At 48.7% G+C, this 23,870-nt stretch overlaps 1 protein-coding gene across 5 annotated transcripts; it reads right to left on the bottom strand.

Moving 5' to 3' along the window:
* Nucleotides 1–2,556: 2,556 nt before the first annotated feature.
* Nucleotides 2,557–10,576, bottom strand: RGS4 (regulator of G protein signaling 4). Of its 5 annotated transcripts, none has more exons than XM_027713365.2 (6): nucleotides 10,434–10,576; nucleotides 9,777–10,005; nucleotides 6,851–6,955; nucleotides 5,855–5,916; nucleotides 4,935–5,101; nucleotides 2,557–4,423 (listed from the first exon to the last, which is right to left on the bottom strand). In XM_027713365.2, exons 3-6 carry the CDS (start codon nucleotides 6,943–6,945, stop codon nucleotides 4,172–4,174), a joined length of 576 nt encoding a protein of 191 aa, XP_027569166.1. In that variant the 5' UTR covers nucleotides 6,946–6,955; nucleotides 9,777–10,005; nucleotides 10,434–10,576; the 3' UTR covers nucleotides 2,557–4,171. The 5 variants fall into 5 exon arrangements, with proteins under 5 accessions (XP_027569166.1, XP_027569167.1, XP_027569163.1 ...); XM_027713366.2 differs by lacking the exon at nucleotides 10,434–10,576 and adding an exon at nucleotides 10,118–10,216; XM_027713362.2 differs by lacking the exon at nucleotides 10,434–10,576 and adding an exon at nucleotides 10,107–10,211.
* Nucleotides 10,577–23,870: the final 13,294 nt, after the last annotated feature.

The following is a 23,870-nucleotide window of genomic DNA, read 5'->3' on the forward strand; positions in this document are numbered from 1 at the left end:
TGAATGCAGGGGGTGGCTTGGGTGCCCCCAAAGAGCCCAAGGGAGCCCATGAGCAGCAGGAGGGTCCCACCGAAAGGGCGCAGGATCCCCCAGCAGTGCCCACTGCTCAGAGCTGGGGAGGCAGGAGCAGGGCTGGGCATGGGATGGGGAGCTTAGCCAGCTCCTCTGCTGCTGCATGGTGCTCCCACCACCTCTGCCTGCCCGTGCTCCCTGCACTCTCCCAAAGTCTCCATGAACTGGTGTCAATACAAGCGGGTTCAGCACGTTCAAGCTCCTTATTTACAGTGTGACTCAGAAATGCAAAACCGAACAGGCTTCCCTGCAGAAAGACCTAGATCTTTCATTTCTACTTAATCCTTTGGCAGCTATTTCCAGATTCCCTCACATGTTTCAGAGTTAAATGCCACCACCAACGCCATAAGGTCGGGATGCTGCTGGAGGCTATCTTGCTATGCACCATCAGAACCTGAGACGTCAGTAGCTACAACAGCTACAGTAGCGTGGGGTAGGAAGAAGGTGTTTAGGTTTGCATGTGCTGAAAAGAAAGGCGGAGGCTGGATTCAGGAGAGATAAAACTGGAAATCCCTCCCCAGCTCAATTTCTGCTAAAATGCTGGAAGTCTACTTTGAGGGCTGCCAGTGATCTACTGGGCAGCCATAAAATGTGGCCCCTGAAGCATCTTGGAGCTCTTGGGAAGTTGTGTTTGTGTGGAAGGGTCATTTGGCTAATTATATGAGTAGGCTCTCCCAGAAAGGTGGCAATGCCTGTACCCAGCCCATGGCCCAGCTTTCCACAGGCCCAGAGGTATTTACTGTCGGGCTGACACCAACCATCATATTTCTGGTAGGAAATACTTCATGTATTTTATCACTCTTGCTCTCTTGAAATACAGCATATATGGCACTATACACACAACATGTACATCTGTATTCCTATAGTCTTATATAAGTATAAACACACACACATATACATACATACTCGTAACATGGGCATCTGGATCCCCTGTGAGTCAGAGAGCCAAAAAGCAGAGTTTCTGGATATTGTGCTTGGGGTCCATCACAGAGATGCATGGGTTTAGCATGGTCCCAGACCCTCTCAAAGGAAACCTTGGCCATCTGCCCAAGTGAACATGATGGTACATCTTCCAAAACATCCTCTGGGATCACCCTGTGCCCACAGCCCTGGTCCATCCTGGCGCCTGAGCTGGTGCAGGAGGCACGTCTCGTGCTCTCCGAGGTACCCCAACCTCTGCTGTGGGGCACAGCCAGGGTCCCTGGGCACCAGGCACTGCCTCCACACCTCCCTGGCGCCCACTCTGTGCCACAGGGACATGTGGAAAAGGGCTCTCTGCAGCTGCATCCCTCAGATTAACGCCAAGGATGGCTTGATGTGTGTTTTATGGTGACTTCAGTGACGAGGAGCCTTGCACCTCACCAGCCATGATGTGAACCATGGAGAGACCAGCTATTGCCCCATGTGCTGAGGCAGGGCTCTGCCTCAGCTGCCCGGTCCCAGTCTCGGGGACTGCCAAAGCCTCTGACACAGTGGCAGCCACAGGGCTGAGGGTGTCCCGGGGCTCATCCAGGCTCCGCCCAGCCCTTGGTCACTCCCTGGAGGGTGCTGTGTTCTGTGGCCAAGGTTAGGAGCGAAGAACAGCTCCTCACACCTGCAAGGAGGTTTTTGGTCTGAAATTTTCTGTGTGATTTCCACTAGAGACCTCACATGCGGGGAAGATGTGAGGTGCTGGTGTGCAGAGGAACTGGTTGTGTTAACCCATATTCTTGTACCACTCAGTAATCCACACATAAACATGTATTTCTGCTACTAACTCAATGGACTGTTCATTTTGTCTATTTGCACTGAAGGTGCAGTGTTTCCTTACCCTGTACAGGGCGCTCCCAAAACTTGTGCTCAAAAGGTCCTGGCAAGACCAAAGGCCTCTGAGAGCTTCTGCTGCAGTGATGTAGCGACTGAAAGTAAGCTGAAAAGGGAGCAAAAGTATCTCCCCAGGAGGCTGATCCAGCAGAAACTCCCCAGGGCCAGGGCAGCACAGGCACTCCCAGCCCCACTGTGTGGGTGCTGCCTTGGGCTTTGGCTTGCAGGGTCAGCTCACACACCAGTAGCAGCAGCTGTGGTGACACAGGGGCTGAGCAAAGGCCAGCCCTGCTCCCCCCACTGTGTTTTGGCCCAGGAACAGGTTCAGTTCTGAACTAAAACCTGTTACCTTCTGGAGCTCCGTTGGGAAAGTGTCTGTAGCAAGGAGGTACTCCTTGATATTCCCCCCTCCAAAGCTGTTAAGGGGTGCCTCACACTCACCCCAGACCCTTGGCAAGGATGGGTGGTCCCTGTGCTGAGCTGATGGTCAGGAACAGCACGGATCCCTAAAAGCCTGACATCCCCCAGGCTCACGGTGTTGAGGGTGTCTGGAGGACATAATGGGTATTTCATCAGCTGTGACTTAACCTATGAGTGAAGCCACTTTTAAAATGACTCTTTAGAGCAACCTTGGCCAATGAATTGGATCTTCCTGCGTTTTCTTTGGTTCACACAATGGCATTTTAGAAGGGACTAACGCAAACATTTTTATTTAGAATGTATTCATCATTATTTAAATATCAATACAGTTTTTGCAATAGTTATCAAGAGTTCCCAGTACCAGGGGAAAATAAAACATAGCCACATGCTTGGCTACGTTCAGCACTTTAGCAAGCCTCTCCATCTTTTAGCTGAACATGCAGGGCAATACGTGTTAGTACATTGAATAAATACAAAATAAAGCAAATGTTAAAAAAGGCATTTGTCTATGGGCCTGGAGAACCACATCCTCCTCCTGCCATGCCAAAACCTTGGTGTGAGAACTGTTGTCTGGACTGGGATGCAGAGTGTGGAATACACAGTTGCCAGAGCAGCGATACCTAATTAAGGATAGACCAAGGGCTGGGGGAGAGTGAGATACCTGGTGCTGCAGCCCAAAGGCAGCAAGTTCTGCAGCTGCTTCTTGTGCTTCCAACTGCAGGTCACTGCCAGTCCCAAAGCCCACAGCGAAGGCCGTGTCTAACCACAGCAATTAAAAAGTAAGATGCCTTCTGGCAAAGCCCAGCAGCAGTACTGAGATAGACACATTCCTCCTATCATCTTCAGGAAAAGTGAGCCATGCTACTACTGAAATGCAAACTCACGTAAATATCACTATAAAACCCCTCAACGTTTTCAAGTACTCCCAAGCAGGGCCTTTCCTCCCCAGCTGTTGTGGTCCTATTCCATCACAAACTGCTCCATACAAGCCAGGACAGGTAAATCTGAATCCAAATGGCACTCCCAGAGTCAGGAATATACATCTATCAGTGTGGGAGAGAAGGAACATGTTTCTCTTCTGCTCAGCTAAATTATTTAACCTGGGAGCATGAAGGTCACAATTAATAATATATGAAATAATGAACCTCCACCAAAATAACAGCTCTGTAGCTCTAGGAAAGATCCTTGCCCAGCATAAACCTGAAGCTACAGAGGGAGCAGCAGCCAGAGGGAAGAGCTTCCCTGTGATGGTGGCTGTGATGGTTGAGGGAGGCTGTTTGAGAAGTTTTGGTCTCCCTTTGAGAACAAGCAGGAGCTCTTCCTATGCCTGATTACTGCAATGCAGCACAGCCTGAGCTCTGAGCAAACACTTCTGACAGCCTAGACACATTTGGGAGTTATATGAACAGCTAAGGACCAGAGCAAGTCCTTTTCACCTAAGCTTTTGTGTATTAGAAAGGGGAGATCACAGTCCTCGATGCTTCCCTGGGCTTCCTCTCTGCCCTGCTCCTTGCTGGGTGTCACGGGGTGACACCGCAAGCCTGGTCCCTCGGCGGGCAGTGCCGGGGCTGGGCAGGAGCTCCCAGCACCCGCCTGGGCTCGCAGGGCTCGCCAGACCCACAGCGGGCACGCCGTGAGTGCACCCAGCCTTCCTGTCAGACACAGACCCCAGCACTCCACACCAACCGAGTCAGAGGAGGGTTTGCGACAGAAACTGAGCCTGGATTGGGTTACAAATGCTGGCTGTTGCATGACATGGGATACAACTGGGACATTAGACAGCTATTGGAGACAGCTCTGTTGCTTCATGCCAATGAATGCTTTTGCTGCCGTATATTCTTGCAAGAGCCCAGCCCGCACCTGCCTTGCTGCAGGTTCAGGCACACTGGGAGATGATGTTAGAGTTGCAGTCTAAGGAGTGAGTATGGTTTCTCTTGCAGTTTTCGGGCCCACAGCCAGCCCCAGGTGGGCTGACCAAGTCCAGGTAGTAAGGGGACTTGAGGAAACGGCGGTAAGAATCCTTTTCCATGAGGGTGAATATTTTTCTCTGAGCCTCATCAAAGCAGGACAGTGTAGGCTCCAGCATATTGTGGCTTGTCTTCTCCCGTGTGCATGAATCCAAGTTCACCTGTGGGCCAAAGGGACAGTGTAAGTAGAACCCGTCCCAGAAGTGGCTGGCACAGGAAAGGGAAAATCCAAGTTTCTCTCCACCAAGTGTAGTTGGTGAGCTGTTGTCTGAAATGGCTGTTTGACACCCTTTGACACCCTTTGCCTCGGCAGAATCTGTGCAGCTGGATACCAACGCATCCCTGCTGCCAGGAGAACTGTTGGGGAGACTGACACACATCCCTCTGGGATGCAGCCATGGGAGCAGCTGGAACACTGGGAATCATAGTCCTCTTGGGCTTCTCACATTTGAGTGTGCACATGGAATGGCCATGTGGTTGTAACTAAACACACTTTCTCTCTATCCAAGTTTAACATAAAAGCAATAAAAATGACACCATTTCCTTGCTAACAAGCAGAGAAGTAGAACCCTTCCTCTCTTGTGAAACTGTCAATCTCTCCATCCCAGTACTGCTGGCCTGGTTCAGAACTGAGGGTGATACCTTTGCCCAAGAAATGTTCTGTGCACGTACCTCTTTTGTGGCCTGCACTGAGATGAACTCATCATAGATCTTTCTGGCCTTGGGGCTGAGCTTGGCTGGTGACTTGGTTTTCTTGTAGTCTTCACAACTGACCCAGAACTCGATGTTTTCCTCGCTGTACTCAGATTTGAGAAACGCACGGAAAGCAGCCAGTCCTCCTATGGGTTGTTTAGAGGAAAACCAGTTCAGGTAAGAGTGTTGGTTCCTGGACAGTCATACCCACAAACCCCAGAAAACAGGGATTCTGGGTTCTCCTTGCCAGAGCTGAATGAGGAGCTCCCCTGGGTCTAGCAGCGGGGACAGCTCCTGCCTCCATGGCAGAGACTCGTGCGTGATGTGGGAGGCTGGAATTCAGAGTCCCCTGGGGATGTCACTTGTGGGGCCTCAGCTGCATGCTCCCCCACTGTGAACTTCAGTGTCTCAGTCAGGAGAAGACAAGCAATTCCTGTGTTCCCATGAGGCCCCGAGGAGACAGACAACACACTCCACAAGGTCTCAGGCCATGGGAACCATGAGAAGGAAACCTCAAGGACATCAGTGAAGCCTGGAACTGCTGGGAAGACAAAGTCTCCCAGGGACTCAGCTGCAAACAATGTCTCCACTTTTTCATTCTTGTTTAGCCCATCACAAACTGTGTGCCCCAGGGTTGCCCTCCCCTTACACACAGACTATGCCAGTTGCCTTCAAAAATGGGACAGATCAGCAGTAGGTCAAAGCCACACACGATTCGTTGGGATTGACCCTTGCCTTGGATCTGAGCAAGAAGACCCTTCATCACCCCTTCCAGAGGTTTGTGTGGCCAAAGGAGATCTTGTGTGCTCCTAAGAGGCATAAGGTAACATCCCATGTCCCCTCCCACGACTGCTCACAGCACACACACTGCAGGCAGCATAAGGGCCCTCTTTACTTACTCTCATGATGGATCAAGTTTTCCAAAGAGTCTGCCCATTTTCTGACTTCCTCTTGGCTAAGCCTAAAAGGAGACAAAGGGAGAAACACAGGGAAGAGTTAAGGGGAGTACTGAAGGGACAAATTTGGTTTTTTGCTCAGTACCATTAGAAAATATTTTCCCCTGATTGTTGTAAGAGCATACACTAGAGACCAAGAATGAAATGCCTGCCTGCTTTACAGATACCCCTGGGGATCCCAGATCTAATCTACAGAAATTTTGGGTTGCAATTCCTATCACCAGCCACGGGCTGGAATTTTCCTGGAAAAATTGTTATGGAATTTATGTTTATTTTGTGAGAGGCTGCATCTCTTGCTGGAGCACAGATCTGGAATCACTCTTACAGGTCGTATCAGTGAACTCCAAAGAGCTGATTTCTCTAATATGTCAGGTGAACAGTAGTTATGTGGAAGAGAGAGGAATGTGGGAACTACAAACATATGGGGAATGTGTGAACACATCCTGCATTCCTTCCACCTGCCATACTAAAACATCTAGGGCTCATCTATTCCAGGAGCCTTTGGAGTCCTCTTTGGAGAGAACACCATCACCTTGCACCAGTGATACCCTGGCAGGCTGCTCACTGTTTTGTGTGTCAGCACCTCTCTGCAGTTGTGTGGACCATTGCACAAATCCAGCTCCAAGAGACAATGATGCTGATTCTGCAGTGTGTCCAGTCACACTGGGTCTGGGATGGTGTTGTTCCCCTGCCCAGGAGACGGCACACGCCTTCCCACATGCACATAGATATTGAATCATAGAAGTGTTGGCAGAAAGGGATCTCTAGTTCAACCTTCTTCATGAAAAGGGACTGTCAACACTTGAGGACTCTTGCCACACTAGATTCAAACACAGGCATTCAGGAGGAACTAGGAAGCAGCAGCAGAAACACTAATGGAGTCCAGCTTGATGAGGCAGTGAACAACATGCTTAGCTACATGACACCACCTGCTCTTACCTCTGGCTTGAAGATATCTTCTCCTTCTTGCCCTGGGAAGAGCTGTAGTCACAGGAGTCTGACTTCTGCAGCAAGAAACCCAGACGGTGCTTCATGTCTTTGGCACTGGAAGAAACAAATCAAGGAGATGAAGGTAATGCATTACACTCCCTCTGCAGTCTCCTCACTGAACAAGCTCCCTCAGCATTACTCAGTGACACCAATGCAGGTCATTGCCGGTGACTCCACTGCTGACTTTACACTCCTCACATAATGCACATTTCTGTTTCTAGACAAATACAACAATGTCAAAGTAGTAATTTTTCATATTCAACAGCACCATTTTCTTGCTGAGAAGGTCATCAGCCTGGAGGCAGGGCTGCCAAAGGGGGAGAAGCTGTTGTTTTCCTACTGTTTCCAGTTAAAATATTGTGATAGAAAGACATCCCCGCGCTGTGTGTGTCACTTCTCCTTGAACTGATTTGCCCAACTACCAATGACTGCTTCTCACAGCCTTACTAATCCTTTCCTGCTGCCCTTGCCATCTCCCCACCTCATCACCCAGCTACAGGAACAGCAGGGCCATGCCAGGCCACCCCACCAAGAGGCTGCCCATGACAGAGAGGGAAGGCAGGAAGCCAAGGGCTTGGAGAAGGATTGTGGGGTGAGATCAGGGGATGAGCCAAAAGTTTCACCACGACCAGCCCACACTGACTACAAGAAGGACTCTCTTGCTCCTCTGCAAGAAGGACAGCAAGCTCCTCTGAGGACGCATTGTTAATTTTGTTCTGCCTTCAAGCGTGTTCAGGACAATCTCCTGACAGCAGCATCTAGATAAGCAGCTGGTATTGGCCTTGGCATCTCTCTGGGTTTCCTTCCAGTTTAAGAATGAGGGGTGGGTAAATCAGTCCTGCTTGCTCAGCCGTGCAAGCCCTGGCCTGTCACAGGGTGCAATGATAGCATAAGCAGGAAATTCTTCTCCTGCTTATCAGATCTGAGCCTGAAAAAAAGCAAGAGGTTGTGCCACAGGACTGAGCTCTGGTAGCTACTCAGCCTCTCAGCACTGCTCTCTGCCCCAGCAGTAGCACCCTGTCAGCCATCCTGGCCATGTCTTATCTCACTGCTTGCTCAAATCCAGCCCTCTGGTGAAAGCAAAGGAAACTCACAGCTGCTTTAGAGCCGGGTGCATGTGGCCAGGACCAACATTCAGGCTCTGCCCAGACAGACATGGGGACTCTGTGCTGCCAGGATCAGGCTGCCTGGCGCTGTCATGCTCTTTGTCCCAGGGGAAGGAGACCACTCAGGTCTGCAGGAAGGCAGGAGCAGGAGGAAACAAGACACTCTTGCTTGTTTGGAGTCCCACAGCCTTCTGCGAGAGAGAGGGGTTTTTTTAGGAATCCTGGACAGAGGTGCTTAAAAGATGCAAACTACTTTTCTTTGCATTTTTTTCAATTTTTTTTTTTGTTTCATCTCATCAAATGTTCCTGCAAATTGGAGTGGAGGGCGTCAATACTTTTCCCTTGCATTTTCAGCACTTGTTTTCAAATCCAATCACGAACAGGGAGCTTTTTCCCCTCATATGGGAACCAGCTGAGTCTCTGTTTGCATTTTCCCAATCCATTGCACAGCTGCTGGGAAGCAGTCTCAGGAGCGCTGCTGAGGGCACGAGTGGGTAGAAAAGCAGTGCTGCACCAGAGACCTGTCCAAGTTTGCATGGGCTTGGTGAGCAGGGAGTATTGTGCCACCCTGCTGGGGATCTCCAGGGCCCACAGCACCTGAAAAGGAGTAACACCCCTCCAGGAGGGGTCGTGGCCACCTTGCAGGCACAGAGACCCCTCACACTGGGCTGTGGGGCAGCCCACGCAGCCGAGGCTGTGCTTAGGGATGTGGCAGGCTCTGCCACTGCAGGAATGCCTGGACGGTCCCGCACACTGGGATGCAGCCAGATCCTGCACCCACGGCAGGGGTGCAGCTCAGCCCATCCTGATTGGCACTGCACTGTGGGTGTATGATGAGCCCCACAGCAGCCCCACGGTGCTGTGCACCGCGGGTACAGCCTGACCTGGCCCCTCACCATCACTGCACACCCGGGGAACTCGCGCTGACCCCACACTGGCTGGTGCCGCATCCAGATCCACAGTGCACTGGGCTGGTTCGCATCCCTGCCTGCTGCAGACGGGTCTCTGGTCCTGCCAGGCTAGGTTTCTGCATTTGGGATGCATTTTGGGGGATAATCCCTAATTTTTATCCTGTCTGCCTTGCTTCCCCCTCAAAAAATCAAGAAAAAAAAAGGCGGCAGTGTGAGGATTCAAAGGAGAAAAGGGGTGCAAAGCTTGCGGCAGAAACAGCTGACAGGAATATAAAAATATAGCAATGCTAAGAGCTGCTTGTTTTGCTGATGGGAAGGATGGGTTTAGCGTTCCCCGCAGCTCAGTATGAAACCTTTCTGCAATCTTACTTCTAACAGAAAAAAACTCTCAAAAGCCTCTAAGCAATCATTTGTATCTTACAAAATAATCAGAGCCAAATCTGCCTTTTCTGCTCCAGACACAAAGCGCAATGCATCAGCGTATCTCCAGGCTAACACGACCATTACCAGATGCTCAGAAATAAACAGTACCTTTTTAAGCAAGTGGCTGGCAGTGCAGCGAGTCCCTTGCACATCTTGCTCCCGGGGTCGGTTCAGTATTCCAGGAAAAAACAACAAAGCGGGAGGCGGCAGAGGCTGCGCACGGGTCCTGCGCCGACTGCAGAGTTCAGTCTGGTCTCTGAGCCAGCTGCGCTGCCTTGGCTCTGTTTTATAGCCTAGCCCAGACAGCCCAGCAGCACTGGGTGACCCAGTCAGGAGTCAGCACAGCAGCAGCACCCGTCCCCTTTCTGCCCACCCAAGAGGAAGAGGCTGACGTATAAACCCAGACAAAGGAGTGAGTGAGATTGAAAACCTTACCAGAAATGAAGCTTGGTGTCTGGCTGCAGAGGTGGATTCTTTCAAAAGGGCTGAAAAAGGCTTAGGGACTTTCCTCTATTGCAGGAAGTTGGAATGGTGCAGATAGAAATCTAGAGGAGATTTTCGGGGGGCACAGATAGTAAAAAGGATCAGAGAATCAATTCTGAGAAGCGAGATGAGCTTTGCCGGCTCCTCTGTTCATTTCCTTTCCTCTTCTATTTAAAGTAACCTGGAGAAAAAAAGGGACAAGAATTTTAAACACAAAAGGTTCCTGTAATCCCAACAAATGGAGAAAACAGAGCTCTTAAGGAGAGAAGAATGTAAATTCACCAGAAAAATACCCAGGCAGATGAGACCGTCCTGTTTTATTCTAGTCATGAATATATACTTTTGGTGAGGCTGAAACAAAAGCTCTGAGGGGCATATCACTATTGGAATATAAAATGTGCGTGTCTCAGCACACAGATTTGAGGACAGCTCATGTACATGGGTGGAGAAAAGAAATTCAGGAGGCTGGCAACACGTCTGCCTCAGATATGGGTATTGCTGCAATACCTTACTCCTCCAGTTGCACTTGCCCCTAATCAAAAGCCAGAGCTTGGGACTCAGGAATCCCCAAAGAAAGATGTGTAAGTAAAACAATAGGCATAACTGTACCTGCCCAGAGAGGACTTTGAAGCAGTGCTGAGGGTACCTCGTGCTAAAGAATGGACTCATGAGACACCTGGCTCTGGGGGTGTTTGGTGGTGACCAAACACTGCACTGCCTGGCTCTGCTGTAGTCCCAAGAAGAACAAAATGACTTCAGCTACACCCCTTGTCCTCAGCTCTTGGATGGTACAGAAGGCAGTTGCCCCTCTGGAGAGAGAGAATTGGCTGATATTTATTGAGTTGCAGCTCAGCACAGCCTGTACCATCATTATAAAAGAGGGGAAAGCTTTGGGCAGACGGATGTGCATATGGTCTTCTGCATTCTAAGTCTTGCTCCTGCTGTGAAATAAAGAAGCTTCTGATCAGCAGCAGGCTGTCTGCCCACGCTACCCACTGCTGTGTCCCCTCTCCCAGAAACCTTTCAATACTTTGCCCATGATCTGCAGAAGTTGCAGGATGAGTTTTTCCCTCCTGTGTCTCTAGAGCCAATAGCCAGCAGCACAGACAACCCAAATCCCGGATGAGTACCTGAGTACTGCATCCTCTCAGATCATTAACTGTGCTGAAAGGCAGTGCTCTAATTAACTGTAAAATGTTTTTGTAGGAAAACCATCCTGCTGCCAAACCTGAGGCAATGTGCCTGCAAATCCTGCACTGTTCCAACTAAAAACCAGTTCCAGCTCAGGGCAGTGTAAAATTTTCATTGAGTGAATCCCCTTGTCTTTTTTGTGTTAATGAGTTGACAGCACTTGGGTGGAACTGTAGGAATCAACTGAGTACTGGCAAAGCTCTCTGATGTCTTCTGTTTGGGGACATGAGAAGTCAAAGGGCAGAATATGGCCAACAGGAAAACTAATTATTTGCTAAATATTTAATTAATTTAATTTTAATTGCAAACTTGTGCAATGTTACTGCTGGTCATGTGCAAATGCAGCGCTTTCATTCAAGCAATTCACAAGCTCAGATGGCAGACACAGTCAAAGTGTCTGCAAGCTCTGACCCTCACCCTGGCAGCCAGAGCCAGACCACCTGCCTCAGAAAGGTCCCAAAGGCTGCTTGCTAGGGCAGTGATCTTCTGTGCAGAACACAAATATTCTGCAGTTTCTCTGCAAATTGTTGTGGAAACTGATTTAGGAATGTCACACTTGTCTATGGATTGTAAGCACCTTTGCTGCGTGGCTCTAATGACACTCAGATGCTGGTGGTGTCAATATCAGGTCACCTTCTGCATTCCTCAACTTCTGTGTGGGCAGGCTCTAATCAGAAATTTCTAACACTGCCATCACAACAGCCAGCCCAAAGGGCTTTGCAATTAAGAGCATCCTCCCTAGACTGGGTATGCAGGCTCCTAGAAATGCTGCAGTTGAAATTTCCCTTTTTCCAGTTCATTAACACAGGCTGGTTCACTCTGGCCCTCTTGTGAGGAGTTTGGGCTTGTGTACTGTTTCTCCTCGAAGCTGTGTTTTCCAGCTGTTGCAGTTTAATATCCTCTCAGCTGCTCCAGCTGGTCCCCAATCTAAAGTACCCCCTTCCATCTCTCACCGTCATAGTCAGGCCTCTTCTCCCAGCGTACAGACTGTGCTGTGCTCAATACCAAAATCTCCTCCTCCTCCTCCTCCCTGCCAGTTAGGGAAGCAGCAGCTCATGCCACGTTTTACGCCTGTCACGTCATCTGTGCCTCGCTTCACCTGCAGCGTGGAGAACTCAGCAGTGAGGATGGGCTGGGGGTGGGGGCTCCCTGGCTAGTCCATCCCTTGGCGTTGTGATGCTTTGGAGGCACCCAGGGGCTCACAGAGCCAGCACAATCGTAAATGTCTGCGGTACCCACCGTGGCATCCCTTGTACCCACCCACTCATCCCTGCTGCATCCCACACCCTGCCTCCCCAAGCAGCTAGAGACAAGGCTGTGAATTGGAGCTTTCCCTCCCACCACCACTTTTAGGGAAAAACGTCACACACATGTGCTCACCCCCGTACACAAGTGAGTGTGGGATGTGTCCCTCGGCTTGGCTGCAGCCAAGAGGCAGGCCGTGGGAGGAGGCAGGGAGCACGGGAACGCTGCTTCTGTGGTCGTTACCCAGAGCCGAGCTACTGCAGGCTGTTGCCCTCCTGCCTCATCCCTTCCCATCTCCGAGCAGCCGTGGGATGTGAGCACGCAGGGAAGGTGGATGCTCTGCGTCACTGGAAACTGAGAGGGACATGGGAGCTGTGAGGATGTGCTGCTGGGCCAGAGCCTCTCCTGTCACAGCTACCTTCCCCAGTCCACCTTGCAGAGGCTCAGTGGCTCACTCTTCCCCCTCTCATGTCTTATTAAGCCAGCCAGGCACCTTGGGATCGGGTTGGCAAATGCCTGGGTGCACAGAGGGACACTGGGCAAGGCACTGCCCATCTTTCCTATGGGCATTCTCATCTCAATACATGTCTGGCAGACAGCATTGCTGTGGAACTGGAGCAGCTCCCGCTCAACTGAGAAACACCAGCCTGGATGGCACTGGCCCCCAAGGCCCCAGGCTGAAGCCCTGCATAATCAGCTGCTCTGGTGACATTTCTGTCCGGTTGAGCGTCCCTGGCACAGAGCCCTGCTGTGGGGAGTGGGCCTGGAGCTATGCTGAACTCCCTGATTTGCTTCCTCTGTACTCCAGCCCCAAGGACTCTGCACAAAATCCCTTCCACTGCAACTGCCCACCACTGATTTCCTCTCCAGTACACCTGTTAGTGGGTGAGATTTCCTTCCAGTACTGAGGGTTGCATCTTATTCATGTAGATGTATGGTTTGAGTGAATTATAACTAATGAGCTGGGAGCAGAGAGTCCTGGAAGGACTATTTGGGTTCCTAATTCGGGTGAATGAGCTCAGCACGTGCCTGTGCCTGACACTGCATGCAGCCATGTTTCCTGTCCCAGGGCACTGACTGTGGCCTGACCCCTCTAAAAGCCACATGGAGAGGCCATGCTTTCCCCATAGGGTCCCCCAGCCAGCCCTGGGATTCCCAGAAACTCTGTCCCACAGCATACTCTGAGGAAACTGTCCTTTCCCATGTCTCTGCAGTGCACCACCTGACTTCCCGCATGACCACAGACATGGCCCTCACAAACAGCCCCCAGAGGCAGCCTTTGAGGAGAGAGCATCTCTTCTCAAATTAGCCCTGAGAGAGGGATGACTCATCATTCTGCAACATGGTTAATTTGCTGCTCACACAGAAACCTTCTTGAGTGGATGTATCTCCAGGCTGACCCAGTCAACCTCCTGCTTCTCTTGCACAAGGCAAAGATGAACTTGTAAAGACAAGGCAGCCTTTTTTTGCTGTCATAGTTTCTTGCAGAGCCTGCTCCTCTCTGAAATGATGTTCTGTAAATGTTAGTACATTCATTCAGTGCATTCCTTAGCTCCAAGTTCACACAGTCCATACAACCAAACATACAGTCCATACAATTTTCCCATGCTCTCAGGTGTTTCCTACTTATATGGGCACCTATACCATCAGTGGACTTTTGTAATTTCTAAGGGCTTGGAATTTCCTAATCATTTGAAGGGGGTGGTGGGAGTTGTGTTTTTCTTTGCTTCAACCCTCAGTTTTTGGGTTGCCTACTTCTTCTGTTACTACCCAGAAGAAAATATTTCATCTTGTATCAAAGGAAGAATTTTGTTCAGCCCAAATGGATGGGGTTTTTTTCCTCTCCTGGTTTGGGTTTGCTAAGGAAATAAGTGTGTTTCGTTTGTTTTCTTTGTTTGTTTGTTTGTTTTGTCTGGCTATTGTTGTTTATGGGCATCAGACCACAGAAAAAGCTATGATTTGAGTAGCTTGCCTTCCAATTTCTCAAATCTGTCTCATCATCCATCTTGATTTACAGTCCCTTAAACATTTCCTGCTAATCACTAAGACAGTTTTGAATAACACTGGACCACAAACCAAGTCAACATATGGCTGTTCACTGATGCTTTCTAAACACTAAAACCACTTTGAAATGTCTCATTTAGCCACTTTTAATCCATTTAATATGGACTTTATGACATATGAAGCCAAATATTGATAGCAAGTCGTATTCACTTATACATCTATTTCACCACCATAACTCCCTCATAAAAAAACTATTAAGCTCATTAGAAAAGGTCTATTTTTTCCATTCAATCACGTCAGCTGGTATCAATTGCATCACCACCTTTTTCAAACGAGCTTGCTATCGTCCATACTAATAGTGCTCCTGCACTGATAAACAGGTTACCAGCTCCGTGACTATACAGCTCACCCGCTCTTAGAGAATCACAGAATTATTAAAGTTGGAAAAGACCTCCAAGATTATTGAATCCAACCTTTGACCTAACACCACTATGCCAAGTAAAACATAGCATTAAGTGTTAATTCCAGGCATTTCTTGAACACCTCCAGGGACGGTGACTCCACCACTTCCTTGGGCAGCTCGTTCCAGTGCTTAACCACCCTTCCAGTGAAGAAATTCTTCCTAATGCCTAGCTGAACCTCCCCTGGCACAGCCTGAGGCCATTTCCTCTTGTCCTGTTGCTGGTTGCCTGGGAGAAGAGACCAACCCCCTCCTGTCTCCAACCTCCTTCCAGGTAGTTGTAGAGAGTGATAAGGTCACCCCTGAGCCTCCTTTTCTCCAGGCTAAACACCCCCAGCTGCCTCAGCCGCTCCTTATATGACTTGTACTCCAGCTCCTTTGCCCTTCTCTGGACTTGGTCCAGCAGCTCAATGTCCTTCTTGTAGTGAAGGGCCCAAAACTGAACTTAGGATTCAAGTGCTGAGTACAGGGGGATGATCACTGTCCTGGTCCTGCTAGCCACCCTATTTCTGATCCAGGCCAGGATGCCATTGGCCTTTTTTCCCACCTGGGCACACCCAGCTCATGTTCAGCTGCACCAGCACCCCCAGGTCCTTTCCTACTTCAGTTACTCTTTCTTCAGCCTGTAGCACTGCCTGGGATTGTTATAACCAAAATGCAGGAGTTGACACTTTGCCTTATTGAACCTCAGACCATTGGTCTTGTCCCATCGATCCAGCCTGTCCTGATGCCTCTGCAGAGCCTTCCTACCCTTCAGCAGACCAACACTCCTGCCCAACTTGGTGTCATCTGTGAACTCGCTGAGGGTGCACTCGATCTCTTCATCCAGATAATTGATAAAGATATTAAACAGAACTGGCCCCAGTACTGCTTCTTGGGGAACCTCACTAATGACTGGTTGGCAACTGGATGTGGCACCATTCACCACCACACTCTCGGCCTGGCCATCCAGTTAGTTTTTAGCCCAGTGAAAAGTGCGCCTGTCCAAGCCATGGGTTGTCAGCTTCTCCAGGAGAATGCTGTGGGAAGAAAAGAAAGCATGGCTTTCTTCCAATATGCTTTTATTCTAAAATGTATGAATGTATTCTAAATGTATTCTAAAATAAACCATGCTTTGTGCTGGGAGCTCTTTGGCCTATTCCTCCAAGAATCTTAGTGCATGCCAGTTGCACCTGGTTGACATAAGACTGTGTGGATGATCCCCAGGGCTGTGTAGCCCCAGGCAGGGACACACTCGTTGTCTTTTACAGTGGACATTGAGCAGACCCTTGTGCTGTGTCAGCACTGCCTGCAGCCCCCCTGGAAGTCTCCCAGTGCCAGACCCCAACGCTGCCATTGCTGCTTCTGTGCCTGGGGGTGCCAGGCAGCTGTCCTTGTCCTGCTTGTGTGCTGCCAGCCCCTCCTCAGCCCACACACCCTGGCTGAAGCACAATGCCCGAGAGCTGGGTGCTGCTCCCGCTGAGCAAAGGTGGCTCTAGTGACACACACACACCACTGACTGCTCACAGTGAACAGCTTCACCCTTCCCAGCAACCAGGCCAAAGTATTTTCACTCCACATTTTGATCTGATATAGTGTAACATGAATGTAGCTGCTGTTCGTTTAAATACACAATTCTGTGTTCCTTCATGTTCTTTGCAAACGGTTTGCACAGGCTACTTGAAGCTCACCGGGAAGCTCCCTATGGAGCCAGGAGCTGTGATGGGCAATGGTGGGACAGCTCAGACTGACCTCGTGGGCCCATCACCGTGAGAGCTTACAGTCAGTGGTTTGTGCACACCTCTCACTCATGGGCCGATTGCTTCACCTGACGGTGCCCTAAGGTATAGGGGAGGAGGAGGCACAAAGGGAGGCAGGAAGAGGGTTGATACGCCAGAAATTAGGATGTCTTTATGTACAGTGTGCAACAAAACCACTCCTCATGCCTTGAGCACCTTAGCAACCCAGCTGTGCAGTGACTTCTGTTCTACAGCTTTAAAAAGCCCAACCTTTTAATGGGATTGAGCCATCTTCTGCCTAGACAGTTACTGGAGGATGTGAAGTTACAAGCTGCAAGGCTAAATCTTTCACCACTGCAGATCTAGTGGGATCTACTGTCAACCTCAGATGGACCTTTCTTCCTCCCTTCCCTCTTATCTTTCTAGTGGCAGCTGAGCAGGATTAGAGCTGCCAGACCGCAAGGGCCCATGCCAGGGAACAAAGGATAGAGCTTTATTGACTAGTGCAAATCCCAAGGGAACATTTTGTCAGTGGGGTCATGGCTCAGCATCCTAAGCACACTGCTTACTGCTCTGGTAACAGTTTAGTTGTTGAATTCTCTAAGTCTGCTTACAAAAAGCAATTTGCAAGCAGCAAGCATGTGTCAATGCCTGTCTCAAGGGTATGCCTGTTATTTAAAAAGTGATTTCTGACACATCTGTGAATGGGGTGGCAAGCATCATGGTTGCAGGCTAGAGAAACACAAAAGTAAGGACAAGCAGCTGCAGCAGAGAAACAGCATCTTTTCAAAAGCACTGCGATGGCAGCCTGCTGCATACAATGGCTGAGGTAACTTGGAATAGAACTAAATGCTCTTCACGTGGCCCCAGTTTGAGGGAGAGTTCAAAAAGGTGCCAGGTATTCAACTGATCAGTCAGCCCTGATCTGCATATAGTTTAACACTCACAAAAAGGAAGCAGTAAGAGGAAACAATGGCAACAGTTGATCTCAGCCTAAAGTTTCTTGACCTGTGTCTTGGAGGTGGATTGGACAAGTGAAATTGCAAACAGCAAATATCCAATGTAGCAAAACTGTGGAATTGCTGCACTGGGAGCAAGTGACTTGCTGCAGAGGCTGGTTGCACAGGTATGCATACAGCATATAACAGACATAGAGACCACTGGAAAACAGTCATTGCTTGCTGAGCTCTGTTTTGTCAGGACCTCTTGCCATTTAAAATTTATGTTGCAGCAGTGCTGAAAATCCAAGTAGACCTGAGTTTCTCTGTGCCACAGAGGAAGAATAAAAAAAAGTGAGAGAAAGAGCTTGAGTAAAATCTATGGCACATGGCACATGGCCCTGCAGCTGATGCTCATAGCACCACGCTGAGAGTGACAACGTTTAATGCCTTACCATTTAAAAATTTCTGCTTTTCCCAAAAAAAGAAATAAATGCTTCTTGTTGTTACATTTTATCCCTCTGAACTTCTCAGCAGGATGCAAGTGGCTGAGATCTTACTGTCTCTTCTGAAACCGTGTTTGCCAGTCTTTCTGGTACTCCAGATACAGGCTGGATGCTAAAGACTGCAATTACTGGCTCAGCAGGTGAGCCTCCTGCAAGCTGCTATCTCAAGGCACATTCATGCTTTAGTGTTTCAGCTGGAAATAAGTTTTAACCCAAAAGGAAAAAATATGGGCTTCTGCACCTGTTTTGAATCAAGCCTCCAGTGTCCATAACTGGCTCATCTAACAAAGGATTACTTGGATCACACAAGAATCCAACCAACACCACTAAAGCAATCCTAAACTATCATCCACAGAGGACTTGCAGTCCCAAGGATATAATGCAAAATATCAAAGGAGATGCTGCTCTGGATAATCTTAGAGATGGAGCCACAAAGATACATTATGGACCTGGACTTTCTCAAATCAAGGATGTTCAGCTCCAGGGCACTGTTTCTGACCACTGGAGAGACAAGCCAGCTCTAAAGACACCATGACATTGAAAGGAATTACACTGTTCAGCATTATCATGGTATAAATTGACTAGCATCATGTACAAAGCATTTTATGTCATAAATACAGAGTGTTTATCTTATTTGTGCATCATAGGAATTTGTAATTTGTGACAAACTTTGTGAAATAATGCTGCAGTCCCAGTCAGCCCAGCTAAACCTCACCTGCCAAACCCTCACATGAGATTGCCACTCAGCCTAATTTCATGGGCTTGTCCCACCTGGAAAGGATTCCCAGACACAGATCCTGGGTTGTTACACAGAGCACTAGATGCCCATAAAAACATGCCCAGTATCCCATCAGCCAGCAAACGCTCCCTGGGCATTGCTTATTCTCTCCCTCTGTCACTGAGACAGCCTCACGCCACGACCACGCTGCACTGTGCATTCACCTCTGATCTCTGAGACATTTCCTACCCCTTTGCTGCCAGCAGTCCCCATCTGTATTCCCTTGTCCTGTGAACAGCACCATCTTGGGGTGCCTCTGAAGGGAATTCCAGGCTGAGAAATAGGATGGAGCCACGCTGGCCAGGAATGGAAAAGGCAGGGGTCATGAGAGCTGGGAAGGAGAAGAATGACCAGTGATGTACAGAGGGGGCAGGAAGCTACATGAGGAGTGGCCTCAGAGATGAGCCGTGGGAAGGAGGGCATGTCCCACAGCATCTGGACAAGACAAATCCTTGGGAACACTGTCCAGCAGCCAAGAGTCTCCAGGGACACTCAGCTGCCTCTGGAGGGAGCATGTGCATGTGCTGAGTGGCCTTGCTGACCTGCAAGGGAGGTCGGTGAGCTGAAAGCAGTGCCTCAGTGCTTTGGGGCAATGTGGTGGGATCTCTAGGGGAGCTGTGCCAGACACAGGCCTCCAGCATGATCCTTCTACTTGGCAACATCCTAACTGTCTTTACTGTTATCTTGTGCTTGAGATGCATCATGGAGAATCACTTATGTTCTGAGTAAGAGCAGCTAAAAATAATGCTAATGTAACAAGGATGAGAGATGAATTTACAAAGTGGAGCAAGAAAGCCCAGAAGCCCCTCACTGTCATTATACACTCCCACAGCTTTCAGACATGCTTTCAACAGCAAATGCTCTTGCTGTTTGTTAGGCAAAAAATCAAATTGCCTATGACAGTCACAGATGCCTGGAAGGCTTCGTATTGGAGTGATTTCTTTTTGCCCCCTCTTCCTTCAACATACCCAACTGCTGTTCACCTTGTAACCCTGCTTCCTCCAACCAAAATATATGGTGCTTAGGTGTCAGCAGGTGTGCAGAGCATCTGGTAAACCATGACATCAAACCTTTCACTGGGAGAGAACAGAGTGGCTTTCTGTCATTTTCTAAGTCAACATCAATGAGGCATTTCTCCCTTATCACAGACAGACATGAACAAAAACACGTATGGCTTTTTTCAGGCTCACCCTTAGGGTACTGCAATTTCTGCCACATGCAGAGGGTCTGTCCCTTCTGATGTGGCCTAGTGCATCTGCAGCTCAATCTCTGAATAAGCACAATGGATCTGTAAAATTTTTAAGCACTTGTTGATGAGAGAGAAGCAGAAGGTTCAAAAGGGGAAACACCCAAGATCTCAGGCTACCATATCTGGATCCCTGGTGCTCCCATTCCTTCAGATGGTGCAACAGGTACTCTTGGTTGCATGAGGACACACACACATACACACAGAAAGAACCCCAGTTGCCCCTCACTGGACTTGTTGCCCAGACACCTCTTGCAAGCTGCAGGAGCTCTGAGTTATAGCCTTATCTTAAGACAAAAGGCCATTTCCCCCTCAGAGTTCAGCCCTTTGAATAGGAAGGGCAGGGTGAACCCCTGCCCTGGTGCTGTCTCTCACCTGTCTCACACACATGCTGCTCTAACCACGCTCTGCACAGCATGCAGCCCTGCACAGACCCTGAGCAATCTCTGCCCTGCTGTGAGTATAATGCAGAGGAAGTGGCTCATTTAAAGTCTCCAAAATACTCCGGAGGCTTCTGGGGGTGCTTACTTCTCCTGTTCTAATAGACAAGGGCTCCAGGGAAGCTACCTTGCAATCTGAGCTGTGTTGTAGAGTGACAGGCAGCTGATGCAAAACAGGCTCAAAAGGCAGTTTGGGAAAGATAAGTTGGATAGAGAGAGGCCTGGCTCACCCTTCCCATAGCCACAATAAAGCTGTTTGATGTGTCCCTTCTCTGCACTTGGTCACGTTCCTGCTGCCTCTGTGTTTCATATTATGCAACTGATTGACTTTGAAAGATATGAGAACAAAGTGTCTCCGTGCCCTGCTCCCCGATGTGCGGCTTGTTACACTGGAGCAGAAATCAAAACATGCCCTGAAGCCTGGTCTCTCTGCTAATCTCTTGTGCTCAGATCTTTGTTATGCTGGGGGACTCTGTGCTACAGCAATCTAAAGGCACCATCCTGAGCACGCTTCCGTGGGTCTTCAGAGCTGTTCTGCTGCATCTTCCCAGTAAGGACTGGGATGCATTCTGTATCAAGCAAAAAATTGTGTTCACACAGGACTTTTCTCTCCGAGGGTTAATGAGCAACTCTTGAAGCAGACTCTAATCAATGAGATGTGAAGAAAGTAAGCCAGGAGGCACAGAGGCCAGCTGCCTTGTTACCTGTATCCCGATCGCAAAACGTTAAAAAAGTCATGGAGGAAGGAGTGGGACCAAGAGCATCACCTGCTCAAGCAGTGCCCTAAGTCCTGAAAGCATGGCTCAGGGTATTTCTAATGAAAAGTCAGACTGCTCCTGCTCCTAGAACAGGAGCCAGCATATTCCAGTTTAGCATCTTCAGCCTAGTGCCACGTTCCCAGGGCTGATACACCAAAAGGACTTCACACCATGATGCTCACACTAGGAGGGAACAGGCACTGTCAAGAGATGACACCCATTGTGTACTTTCATAGCCAAGGTACATCAGTGTGATAGTGCTGAGCTTCACAGAGTTACGCTACTGCATGAAATCTGGTGCTTACAGGAGTGAGTTTGCTTCTGTTTTTCTCCATTTCCCTGCACCCAGCTGTGGATTGCCTTTACTTATGGCTCCTGGATAATAGAGGCTGAATCCCACTGTGATTTTTAAATTCTCTAATATATGTGCACTTGATTCAAAACCCATCAGTCCAGTACAGGAGACAGGATGGACACTGTCAGCAGCAGAGACCAAAGTAAGCTCAAATTTTAAAGAAATTATCTATGAAACCCTGCTTGACTTTGTTCTGTATGAGTCACATAAGGCAATGTGCAGCAGAGGCTGGAAAGAGAATGGGGACAGCTCTAAAAGAAGAAGGATTTTTTTCCTCTTCAATTTGCCCTTCAGATATTGCCTGGAGCTGTTCATGAGAGAGAAGGGGGAAGATATCAGCCCTTAGCCCTAGACTGACAGAGTTTTGCAGTAAATCCTTGGGTGTAACAGTACCTGCTTGATATTACAACAAAACAGTAACAGACCCTGAACCCCAAAATAACCCACAGCGCACGCTCAGGTGTTATTATATGGGGACATGGAAATTATTCACAGCCAAGACTCCATCAAATTTTTATCCAAACTATTCTGTGTTCTCTAGCTGCTAATGTATTTTCAGTTAACCTGTTTCAGTACTGGCGCAGAAACATGACTATCTCAACTAACCTCCACTGATGAACTAAATGGCCTAATTATTCAGGGTTCACATTTCAGTGAAGGAAATACTTTGTTTAGCAGCAAGTACATCAGATCAAAACCTCCAAGGGGCTTGGGTGGAGACACCCTCTCCCTTCCTAATCAGTCCAGAATTCCCAAACATTCAGTCACGGAAGAGCACTGCTGATCTAGCTTGTGCAGGGCTCAGGCAGCATAAGTAGAGGTTGGTAAGGAGAAAAACCATTAGAACATGGGCAGTCCTGCACAGGGAATGAAGGGAGGGAGAGCAGAGTGTACTGTGCACACAGACGGGCTGCTGAAGGTCAGTGCAGAACGAATGGATGAGATACAGAAGCTTTCAATCAACTACATGGCTAAGAAGACAAAGTTTTTTCCCCAGGAGGTAAAAGGCCACGAACCTAGGACTGTGAAGCCAAAAGCACAGGACAGCACTCAGAAAGCCAGGTGTAGCAGCTTTAAGCTGTACACAGTACCCTTCTTGCCACCAACAGAACGGGCTAAACTTTTCAATTTGAGAATTACCTGCTTCCCCTAGCAGGGACATGTTTGTTTTCCTGGTGGCCTGTCAGGAAAAGCAATGGTATGTGAATTCCTGCAACCTCAATGCCATTTTCTGGACAGGACGTGGAGTTTTGTGATGACTCGTCTGTGCTGTGACCTGACCAGAGCACAGGTCTTTTGGTCATGCCATAAACACATTCTTCAGTTTTACAGTCAGGAATGGCATCCTAGAAACCCAGTTCTGGGAGCAGTGCTCTGCATTATGCGTTGTTTTTCCCCCACTGTTTAAATACACCACAACTCAGGCTTCACTTCAGCCTTAATGTTTCTGTCACAAATCTCTTACACACACATGTGGGATAATCATTGTGCTCTGCCTCGTTCAGACGATCAGTAAGAGGTTGGAAGATGGGTCCCAAGAGGGCTGCAGACCAACTGGAAAGAGTCCAGATTACAGACCTATAAGGTAAGATGGAAGAACGGGAGTTTGTTCAATCTAGAAGTGGGCAGACCAAAAGGACACAGGGTAATGATACATGAAGTATCTAAATGTCACATCCATAAAAGGCTGCAATTACAGAGAAGAAGATGATAAACTGTTATTGTGTCCATGCTGGTTAAGGACAAGAAATGTTTGTCCTCGATTACAGAAAGTAAGGGTTAGATCAAACAGCAGGCAGGATTTTTCCAGCAGTAAGATCATGAAGTACTAGACTGAATCACCTGGGGAAGGGCGTCTAACACCACTTTTAAAAGTTTATTTGCCTCTGCCTTGGACCTCGGTGAGGCTCTAGATGGCCCCTCTGCACCCCCTCAGAGAGGGCTTATTGAGGAGATGGAAAACAGGAGTTTAAAGTTCAGCTTTAATACCCACATGTGAAGTTTGTGGTTGAACTTTGGGTGCACAGCATGTCCTGTTCCTAACAATCCCACCTGGCTGCCTCAGAGAGAAACAGAACTCTTGTTGAATAGCAGGGACCCAGTGGTTCTGTACAACCTGCCCTTTGCAATCCTGACCTTCCCACTCTTACCAACCTTTGTTGCCCTTTGATCACCATGTAAGCCAAGCTGGGTTGTATCATCAAGCTGGTTCACTTTTGTTTGTTTGTTTGGGTTTTTTTAGCTAGATGGATTTCCACCTACTCTGCAAACCTGGAGAAAGGGAAGTTGATTTTCTGGCTGGACACAGCAGTTCACAGTGACCAGTCCCAAGGGAAGAGGTTATACCAGTGTTTTTGAGTTTCCAATTAATTATGTTTACTGAAGAATACATAACATTAGAGTGCCT

The sequence above is a fragment of the Pipra filicauda genome, unplaced genomic scaffold, assembly GCF_003945595.2.
Source record: "Pipra filicauda isolate LSUMZ 115617 unplaced genomic scaffold, ASM394559v2 scaffold76_size2844353_pilon, whole genome shotgun sequence".
In the NCBI taxonomy this organism is placed as follows: domain Eukaryota; kingdom Metazoa; phylum Chordata; class Aves; order Passeriformes; family Pipridae; genus Pipra; species Pipra filicauda.